We start from the raw sequence: 10679 nt of genomic DNA on the forward strand, positions 1-10679 counted from the left end.
ACCACAAATTAGATTTCTAATGTCCTAGGTGACAGACCCAGCTGAGCGAGGCAAATCAAAGAAAAGCTCCATCATTTGGAAGACATCAATAAACCCACTTGCTTTTATTCCAGTCAGGCCATTATCATCACACAAGAGCTCTGATCTTAGCGAGATGCTGGCTGCTAGGTCACAAGACCTGTGCTGTGCAGGGAGGAGTGAGAAGCTTGTCCTGGGTACGTTCTGGATTGAAGCACACGCTTAGCTGGGCTATGAGATTAGAGACTGGAGGCCAATGAAGTAGCAGTAGAGCAGCTGTCTCACTAGCTGAGAATGCCAAAGTGCTCTGCTAACCGGACCTCTCAGATCCCCATACGCCATAAATTCATCTAGCGCAGTCCAGGTAGCCGAGTACTTTACACTGGACACAAAGCGTCTGCCCCGTGAACTGATGGAGAATCGTTCCCTGAAGCATATACACTCAGGTACTCTGTACACTCTAGATTTGAGCAAGGCCAGAATCTTAACACTCAGCCTAAGAGGTTCCATGGCTGATTAGAACGAGAGTTGATCAAAAAAAGTAGAAACAGCAGCTTTCCTTTGGAAAAACACCAGTTTTCTCTAAATGTTTTAGGGGAACATACTGATTTCCACAAATTTTTTTGATGGGAAAAACTGACTGGGGTTTTGGGTTTTTTGAGGGGGGGGAGTGTTTTGATTAATTTTGGTTAGTGTTTTCCACCATATTAACTTTATCTAGATCTGTCTCATTTAATAGTATACTGAAATATTTTAATATAAAAGGCAAAAAACACACTTCCACCCTAGCAAGACACTTGCTGGGCCCAAATCAAAATGTCTTAGAATTTTCATTTCATGAGGAATTTTGGCGTTTTGTTCCTATTAGAAGGATTTTTCATTTCAAAATGTCAGAATCCCCTGTGGTATGGAAATTCCAGTTCCCAACCAGCTCCCTAAACAATTCCTCTCCTCCTTTGCCTTCGCTTAACCAAGCTGGACTCATTTAAGTGAGAAAGAAATGCAACCCCACACTCTGGGTGTCCCTAAACTTCCGACTGCCAGAAGCTGGGACTGGAGGACAGGGGATGGATTAGTCGATAAATTGCCCAGAGGGAGTGAACAGAACAGAAGCGTCTGGCACTAGCCACCATCCAAAGACAGGATACTGGGCTAGACAGACCATTGTTGTCAGCTAGTACAGCCGTTCTTAAGAATTACATGGGAAGAGGCAGTGGGCCGGCTGGTCAGGAGGTATGTTCATAGAGCCATACGTGGTAGCCTAATACCGGTATAACTTTGAGATGCCTTGGCCAAGAAGCACAGAGGATGCCTGTAGGCATGGCTGCACTATGCCAGTGCTGCCAGCCCTCTTCCTTCACTGTCGTCAGCCCCCCGAAGGAAGAACGATGCAGAAACAGGATTCTAGCATGTAAATAAACGTGCGTGGGGCTCAATGATACACGCTGCTGGGATCCAAAGAGCACCAGGGCCATTGACTCCTCGGGGCTGGCAGGCTGAGCAATGCAAAGATAAAAAAAATCATACCAGCCTCAGAGGGCAACTCCCAAGGTGTTTATTTGCAAACGGCCAATCTCAGTCAGTTCACATAGAAAAAAATTTCATTAAAATCAAGTTATCTTCTCGAAACGACGGGGGCAGGAGCAGGGACAGGAAAACTAAAAGTAACACTGCTAAAGGGAACAGCAGGGTTTTCACAGGGGCAACAAGACGCTGACGGCTCCGATCACGCTTCCTGTTCTCAGGAACGTTAGTCCAAAAAGAAACCAAAATCCAAGGTAGGGGAGAGAGGAATTCGCAGTAGCAAGGTTCTTCCGCTGGCCGGGTCCTGATGCGGCTGCGTTTATGGTAGGGGTCCCCTCAAAGGCCCACGAGGTGGCACGGGGGGTCTCTGGGCAGGACGAGGTGGCAGAGGGACCCGCTGGTAGCCATAGGGTGGCGGGCGGGGAGGGCCGCTGTAACCATGGGGAGGCATCAGTGGAGGCGGCCCACGCATGCCATGGTGGGGCATGGGGCCTGGGTGACCTGCAGGGACAGAGCGTAATGATATTAGACTCTAGCTGAAGGAAGCAAAAGCGGCAGCTCCGATTCAGGGCCCAGCTGCACGAGCCTCTCGCACAAGAGATTTCAGGCCCCACAAGCCACGAATCGATTTCCAAGCCAAGAGGCTGTTCAGAGCCGGGACACTTGGCCCGGGGCTCTGGAGGGCCGTCGAGCTGGGCACGGCCCTACAGGTGTCTCTCATGCATGGGGCCCTCCCCACATCTCAGGCAGGAGTCTGGTCTCAGGGGAGCGAATTGGTCACTGAAATGATACAGCTCTGGGCAAAGCAAGTGCTGTACCAGGATGCCAGTTATTTGAGGCCCTGCCCGATTCCCTGCAGCAGGGCTTGAGGCAGAAGGGACGTGAGCCCCCACCCACCCGCTCCTGCCCTGAGGGGCTTAAAGCCACCCCCGGGAGAAAAGCTGGGCTGACTGGGAGCCAGCCTCAGCTGGAGGACGCGCTCCAAACAGACCCAGCTGGCCCTAGAAAGGTCAGGGCAGCCAGAGGTTCAGAGGCTCTCTCTGGTCTGAGATGGAGCAGGGCCTGGCTGCCTAACAGAAAGGGTACTGGGGTGAAGCAGGGCTGGGGAAAGCCAGAGGAGCAGGGGAGCTCCTGGCTGGCAACTCCCCAGGCTGCAGGGCCTGGTTTAAGGCCGAAAAGGGTACTGGCTGGTAGAGGAAGGCAGCAGGTCCAAACCCCCTTGCCAGTGATGAGTGGTTGACACTGCAGTCTGCCCCAGGGAATGGGGGCTAGATGGTGACTGGCAGTACCCAGACTGAGGCGAGGTGGGGTTAGTGGGTGGGGAGACCCAGAACCTGAGAGTGTGGGGGTACTGCCAGGGGGGCAGCAACCCAGAGAAGGGGCACTGGGGTCCAGGAGGGACACAGGACCCAGCAATAGCGAAGGGTGCTCCAGAGGGCTGGTGAGCTAATTCCCACGGACGACCAGGAGGAGGCGCCGCCAGGTGAGTCTGCGCCCGCTTACAAGCACTTTATCGCTCGATCCCTTCCTAGCTGGGAAGCAGGCGGGGAAGCCCTTAGTCACCTGCCTCAGGCGCCTTTCGGCCGAGGATCTCAAAGGAAACATCCCCACTCCCAGCTGGGAGATGCAGCCAAGGGCCCACAGCGAGGCAGTGGCAGAGCCAGGAATTGAACTCAGGAGTCCTCATTCCCAGGCCCCTGATCCAGCCGCAGAGCCACGCAGCATCACGAGGCAGAGGAAACCGCTCGGGGTTCCCCCTTCTCAACAGAGCTCTCGCTCCGAGCGTACGGCTGGCCTCCGAGGCTGTGACATAAGCAGCCACCATTTCAGACCTCAGTCCTCCTCTTCCCACCTCCCACCTGAATTAGCAAATGGATGCCACAGGCCTGGGCTGGTATTAGGCCCTTGACTCCAGTAAACGTCCCATCTCGCAGGTTCCCCACTTACCCATGGGTGACCCGAAATGGGGCCCTCTGGGCGGCATGCCCATTGGGGGTGGTCCAGGGTGGGGCATGCCGTGGGGCGGGCGGGGCGGGGGCTGGCCTCCTGACCCTGGGGGCCCTGGATGATGATGCTGTCCCATCCCGGGTGGTCCGTGATGCACCTGCATGGGGGGCATCCCTGGGGAAAAGCACAAGACATTCTTAAGACCTACTCAGACATTCAAAGCAGCTGATTAGAAACCAAATTCTGCTGAGCTCACTGACCACATGAGCTGCTGGACAGGACTCCAGTGACCTTAAGGCCACCAGGGCTTGGAGGACGGGGCTGGTCCCAATAGCATTTTTACTGGCCACGAAAGCAACCCGAATTCCAGCAGGTGGGAGGATTGTACCAGACAATACAAGGCCAGAAAGGCCCATTAGATCACCTAATCTGACCTACTGCATAGCCCAGGCCAGAGAATTTCACAGGCAGCCCTGTGGTGAAGCCAGAGACTTGTGTTTGGCAAATGCATCTCCAGAGAGGCCTCCACTGTGGATTTAGAGACCTCAACAGACAGAGAATCCACCACTTCCCTTGGGAGTTTGCTCCAGCAGTTAAGATGTTACCAGGGAGTTTATTTCCAATCTGAATGCGTCGGGCTCTAGCTGCCAGCAATTGGTTCTCGGTCTGCCTTTCTCCACTAATTTAAAGAGCCCTTCAGTGCCAACCAAGAAACTTGGCATCATTAATAATGCACATTATCTAAGGTGCCATCCACAGCCTCCAGCATGGCAGACAGACAGACAAGTGAGCAATGGCTACCAGCTGCATTTCCCAGGCTCCTTTTTAAGAGGCGCCAGCACATGGCCAGCGGATTTGAAATTTTCCCTTGGCAAGCGGTAGTGGCATGAACCAGTTTTGCCAATGACCAATTAAAAGGGGGAAATTTGGGGACAAACCCCAGGCACTGGGATAAAGCGACAAAGGAAGAGGGGAGAGACAATCTTTTTTAAAAACACAGATTCTTCTCTTTTCCCTTTAGCAGAAATCCGGGTGCCCGAACACACCTCCGCAGGCCAGGCACTGTGAACGTGATGGGCCTTTCATGTCTATATGTAACCATCTACTTTAAAGCACTGTAAGCCAGTGTGTAACAGGAGACCGCAGCCATCTGTCACTAACACAGCCAAATCTGCAATTATACAAAGCCTCCTAATCAGACATGGGGGGAGAGGTGACTTCCTAACAGACAAAGCTGGGTTCACAGTTTACAGCAGGGTGGATTTAAAAAAAAAAAAAATCATGATTTTAAAAAGATTTCTGTTTAAAATTTAAAATCAGATTTATTTTTTAGTTTCCATGTTACTAGTTCTTTGCTTCCCTCCTGTTTTATAGTCTTACATTGGTAAAGGGAATGTTCGTATTTGTTCCTTTAGCCGAATTTCAGATTTTACATAGAAATTTGTTTTCCTACTAAGAAGTTTCACACTTCAATCCCCATCTATGCTGCAAAAGACAAGTCCAGAGCCTCATTAACGCCCTTATTGCAAGAAGGCCACAAACTCTCACGCAAGATTGATAAACAAATAGCCCATGCTGGGTCTGCAACTTTTGCCACCTTCCCGTACACTGAACTTCCCCAAATCGAAAAAAGCTGAAAGGTTTTAACCAGGCTGCACTCCCCCAACTGGGGCTTATGCTCCTAAATCTTGTAGGTGCTTTACAAAACTCCCACCCCTAGAATGCTTAAATATGGGCTTACGGAGCCCAACGTCAGGGTATTTCTGAACATTTGGGAATGGGCATATAAGAAAAGTCACAGTCACTTTAGATGACACTACAGCAATGGAAGGGGTTCACACCCTGAGAGACATAGCTAAGCTGGTGTGGACAGAAGAATTCCTCCGCCGACACCAAGCTACCGCCTCTCGGGGAGGTGGATTTACTACAGTGACAGGAGAACGCCGTCCATCACTGTAGTAAGCAGCTGTGCCGCTGCAGCCTTTCTGGTGCAGACAAGCCCTTAAAAATCTCACACGGCCATGCTATGTCGGTCACGGTGTGAAACAGCCACGCCCCCTAGTGGCATAGCTATGCTGACACAGCCCTAGTGTAGATGCAGCCGTGTCCATAGAAGAGGGCTCCTGTTGGCCCAGCTAACCTCATGCAGGGGTCGGAACACCGCCTCCCGCCAGAAAAACTCCTGCCAGGGTACGCTGCCATCTACGCTAGCGGCTACGCCGGCACAGACTCTGCAGCGCAGAAAGAGCCACGCTCACTCTGCAGTCTGAACACCGACGCAGTTTTGTTCCGGCGTGACAAAGATTTTATGCCACTCCAGGTTTTTTTTAAAACTAAAAATACCATTTTAGCCCCAATCCGGCAAACACTTGAGCACGTGCGGAACTTTAAAGCAGTCCCGGTGGAGTCAATGAAACTATTCCAGGGAGGAAAGTTACGCTCCTGCTTAAGCGCTTGTAGGACCGGAGCCTTAATTTTTTAACTTTGGGGGGTGGGGGTATTGTTTTGTAAGATTCACCCTTACCAGGGACAGCATGAAAAATAGCACTTATAATTCAGGCCACAGATTTTAATGTAAAGTTGCAACCACATATGTTTTCAAATTAAATTTACAAAGCCTCAACTTGATTAAAGTCAATAATTTAAATCTCTCTCTCTCTAGTGATTTAAAAACAATGATCCATGGTAAGTCACCTTGGTTTAAATCACTTCACCCTGGTTTAGATGTCCGTTTGGTCCCCTCACTAGCACAAGGCATTCAGAAGAGCAGATTGCAGAGAAAGCCTGAAAATCCCCAGCTCTTACCTAGTATTTAATCAGTAAATCTCAAAGCCCTTTGCAGAGATCAGCCCATTTTACGGAGGGGAAGCTGAGGCACAGAGCGGGGACGCGATTTGCCCGACGTCACCCAGCAGGCCAGGAACCGAACCCCCAGGTTTCCCAAGTCCCAGTCCAGTTCTCTGTTCATGAGGCCACACTACCTCGCTGATACCTACCTGGATGATGCATCCCGCCAGGTGGGAAAGGATGTGGGTGAGGAGGGTGCCCTCCACTGGGAGTTCCCCCTGAAGGAGGACCCGGGGCACCTGCACCTGGTGGCATGGGTGGAGGCGGCATGGCAGGAGGCATTCCTGGGGGCATTGCTCCAGGTGGCGGCACCGGTGGGGGAAACGATCCTGGGGGTGGGATGCCTGAAAAGACAAACAAGTCAGTGAGAAAAAACTTGATCACCTGGGTCAGCATCAACAAACCACAGAGAGGACTCAGAACGAACTGGCCTCGGCAGCAGCCACACGTCCACTTGCTAGCACGAGCAAGTGCCAGCGAGCTCTGCCTGCTGCAGGAGAGCCTGCATCTCCCGTAGCGTCTCACCTGCTTCGTTAGAGCCCATCTCATCCCTGCCAAATGAGGAGAGCCGCACACCGACCAAGGGCCTCAGTGATTTCAGTCAGCACACGAAGCCAGTAATCGTCTACAGAGCTTTTCACCAAGGGTCTCAAAATAACCCCGCAGTGCCCTGAGTCGAGGGTTGTGCCCCCACTTTAGAGAGGAAAGCGCGGCCCAGGGATTAAGCAGCTTGCCCGAGCTCACGCAGCCAGTCAGTGGCAGACAGGAACAGGACCAGGGAGTCCTGACTCCATTCCCCAGGTTCTAGTTTACTGAGATCACGCCAGCTACCTGCAGACCCCTTGGGTAGGCCTGACAGCAGAACATGTGGCCGACTGCGCTGGGGACTAATGGCCAACTTTACCCCTGAGCGTGGTGGGGAAAACTGCAACCAGTCTGCAATCGCCCTAAGGAACCAGGGTTCATGACAGAGCAGCAGAGTTTGCAGCCATGCAGTTCAGTTCTGAATCCAGGCTTCAGCCATGATCCAGATCAGGGCACCCTCTAGTGAGCCACCTACACCACTCTCTGCAGCACAGCGCCCCCTAGCAATGCTCCGCCGCCGCGTCATGGCTGTAGGGTCCCTCTAGCCCAGGGGTGGCCAACCTGTGGTCAGGATCTGCATGTGGCTCTTTGGAGGTTAATATGCGGCTCCTTGCATAGGCGCTGACTCCGGGGCTGGAGCTACAGACATTAACTTTGCAATGGGCCAGGGGGTGCTCACTGCTCAACCCCCTGCTATGCCCCAGACCCTGCCCCCAACTCCACCCCTTCCCCTGAGCCTGCCATGCGCTCACTGCTCTTCCCCCTCCCGCCCCCACAGCCTTCTGTACATGCGAAACAGCTGATTGCGGCAGGCGGGAGGCACTGACTGGTGGGCGGAGCTGATGGGGGGAGCTGCTGAAGTATTACTGTGGCTCTTTGGCAATATACATTGGTAAATTCTGGCTCCTTCTCAGGCCCAGGTTGGCCACCCCTGCTCTAGCCTATGGAAACTTGCAGACAGAGTTCCCCACAAGCACAAAAAGCACCTCACGGCATGTGCTCACCTGGCGGGTTCACGCCTGGCCCCAAGGACGTAACAACAGGGGTCGGCACCGATGGAGGAGGAGGGGCGTCTGCAAACAGCTGATGGGGCCGGTCTGCCTGAGAGAGGGGGTTCTGGGCAGCCAGCAGCCGCTCTGCAGCAGAGCCGTGCCGCTCGCCTTTGGAATCCTTCTTGAAAGCATAAGAGACGGTGATGGGCCGGTTGCACAGGTACTGTCCATTCATGGCCTCAATGGCAGCGTCGGAGGCATCGAAGCTGGCGAAGTTGATGAAGGCGTAGCCCTTGGAGTTGCCCGTGTCGGGGTCCCGCATGATCTTGGGGGTCTGCAGGATGACTCCAAAGGCGCTGAAGGTGTCGTACAGCAGCTTCTCGTCGATCTCCGGGTCCAGGTTGCCGATGAAGATGTTGGCGCCCACGTCCAGGTTCTTGTTGTGGGCCGAGGCCTTGTTCACGCGGATCGGCTTCCCGTACAGCTTGATCATGTTCATGATTTTAATGGCGTAGTCTGCATCTTCCTCGCTGAGGAACTCCACGAACCCATAACCTGCAACACGCACCCCAGAGCCCTTTATAGCCGGATACACTCCATGCCGCCCACACCATCCCCCTGGTCGATCTCAGGCCTCCATCATTTTCTCCACTGTTGATCCAAGAATCTTCTCCTCTGCAGCTCTCCCTGAAATAATCTCTCTTCTCCTTATCAAGAACTGGCTGGAACAACTGAGGAGGCCAACTGCCCCCCTACAGACAGGAGAACTCGCACTGCATCTCCTAGCATCCAGAACCACCTCATCTCATTTCAAACCGTCTTCCTCCCTCATCTGCAGCTATTGATTTCTCTCCCCCTCTGCTTCTAAAGCCTGGTCTAGACACAAGGTTGGACCAGTCTACAGGTGTGATTTCAAAACTGATTTATTTAAACCAGTGCAGCTGTGTGTGTGGACACAATCAGCAAGTTAAACCTGGCTTATCAATTTAGCTTGCACCTGTAATTCACAGCTGCAAGCTAACCTAGATTTAAACATCCAAAAGAGTATCCAAAGAGGGATCTGTACCAGTTTCACTAAGATCTGGTCTACACTTCAGAAGTTTTGCCAGCATTGCTATGTTGGTTAGGAGTGTGAAATAATCACATCCCTAAATGGCATAGCTGTGTCAGCAAAGGCCCGAGTGTAAACGCAGTTATACCAGCAAGTCAGTCCTTTTGCTGCTACAGCTTATTCCATTCAGTGAACCAGTATAAGCTACAGAACTCTTTTACTGGTGTACACTGCCTCCCCACTGGGAACATTTGACAGTATAGCTATCCCCAGCCCCTTTCTAGTGTAGACAAGGCCCAAGTCTCCAATTAAATTGGTTTTAAAAGTAACGGTGCATCTTGATGAAAAGACAAGCGTTTACTCTTTAAAGTAACAAGTGGAGTGAGACAATGTACAGAATGAGATGTGGTATGTAAACTGAAACCCAGGAGAATTACTTAGATTATCTGGTCAGCATTTGTACAGCACCTGGCACCACGGTGTTCTGATCCACAGCTGGGGCTCCTCCACGCCACCACAACACGGCTAATTATCTCAGTTCTGTCTGAACATTTTACACTGACTATTGTTACAAGTGACATGTAAAATGATTAGAAATGGGATTTTTAACCCTTTCCATACTGGCAGAGGGTACATGTGTCTGCCTGGACGAGAGCCCTGTGGACATGTAATTTGCCAGAGACGTGTCTTTGAAGGGACCAGTCAATATCTTACCTTGATGTTGACCCGTGACTCGATCTTTGGGCATGTGGGTATTGACCACCGGTCCCGCCTGCAGAAAGAGCTCCCATAACAGCGGCTCGCTGACCTTCTCGTCCAGGCCACCGACGTAAACCGTAGCATCTTGAGAGGGAGGAGAGGAGATGGTGATGGGTTACCTGGATCTGAAGAGCAATCTCTTGAACATTTCAGATGAGTTAAGAACTCTCCCACAGAGAGATCTGCTCTGGACCCCTAAGGGTTTGAGCTCGAGTCCATGAAGTCAAAAGCAAAACTTGCCTCAACTTAGACAGCTCAAGACTGGACCCTTAATGAAATACTTACTCCAGAGAAGCGTATACTGACATCTAATAAACCAATGTTAAATGATTAAGAACACTGTTTAAAGTGCAGACATGCTCCAAAGAGGTAATAATCCCTAACTCTTATCTAGCCCTTTCCTTCAGCAGCTCTCACAAGCTAGGACCCAGCCCCCGCTCCCCTGCTTTTGGGGGGAGGCTCAGGACCCCCAAGCTGGGACCCAGCCCTGCCCCCCCCCGCTTTTGGGGGAGGCTCAGGACCCAGCCCCCGCCCCCCTGCTTTTGGGGGAGGCTCAGGGCCCCCAAGCTGGGACCCAGCCCCACCCCCGCTTCTGGGGGGAGGCTCAGGACCCCCCAAGCTGGGACCCAGCCCCCCTCCCGGGTACAGCGGGATCGGGCCCCAGCCCCTCGTGAGCGCGGACAAGGGGGGTTGGAAGCCGCCGCCATTTACCCTGGTTCCTCTCGGAGATGGGCCCCGCCGCCATCTCGACCGCGCTCCCGCCTCCCCTCGGCCAGGCGGGCGACCTCCGACTTCCGCCCTTTCACACCCCCCACTTCCGGCCCCCGCGGCTGAAAACGGGCGGTGAAGGCAGCGGCCATCTTGGGTGAGGCCGGAAGTGGCCGTGCACGCAGGGAGCCATGGCGGCTCAGGGCGGAAGTCGACTTGCATGCACCCGTGGCCATGTTGGCTAGGGG

The 10679-nt window shown here is 52.9% G+C and overlaps 1 protein-coding gene across 1 annotated transcript; it reads right to left on the reverse strand.

The window, feature by feature from the left end:
* Positions 1-1550: 1550 nt before the first annotated feature.
* Positions 1551-10575, reverse strand: SF3B4 (splicing factor 3b subunit 4). Its single transcript, XM_039513596.1, has 6 exons — positions 10435-10575; positions 9679-9807; positions 7926-8468; positions 6486-6680; positions 3490-3663; positions 1551-2043 (listed from the first exon to the last, which is right to left on the reverse strand). The coding sequence occupies exons 1-6, from the start codon at positions 10466-10468 to the stop codon at positions 1862-1864; spliced, it is 1257 nt and encodes a 418-aa protein (XP_039369530.1). The 5' UTR covers positions 10469-10575; the 3' UTR covers positions 1551-1861.
* Positions 10576-10679: the final 104 nt, after the last annotated feature.

Source organism: Mauremys reevesii, linkage group 24, assembly GCF_016161935.1.
Source record: "Mauremys reevesii isolate NIE-2019 linkage group 24, ASM1616193v1, whole genome shotgun sequence".
Lineage (NCBI taxonomy): Eukaryota > Metazoa > Chordata > Testudines > Geoemydidae > Mauremys > Mauremys reevesii.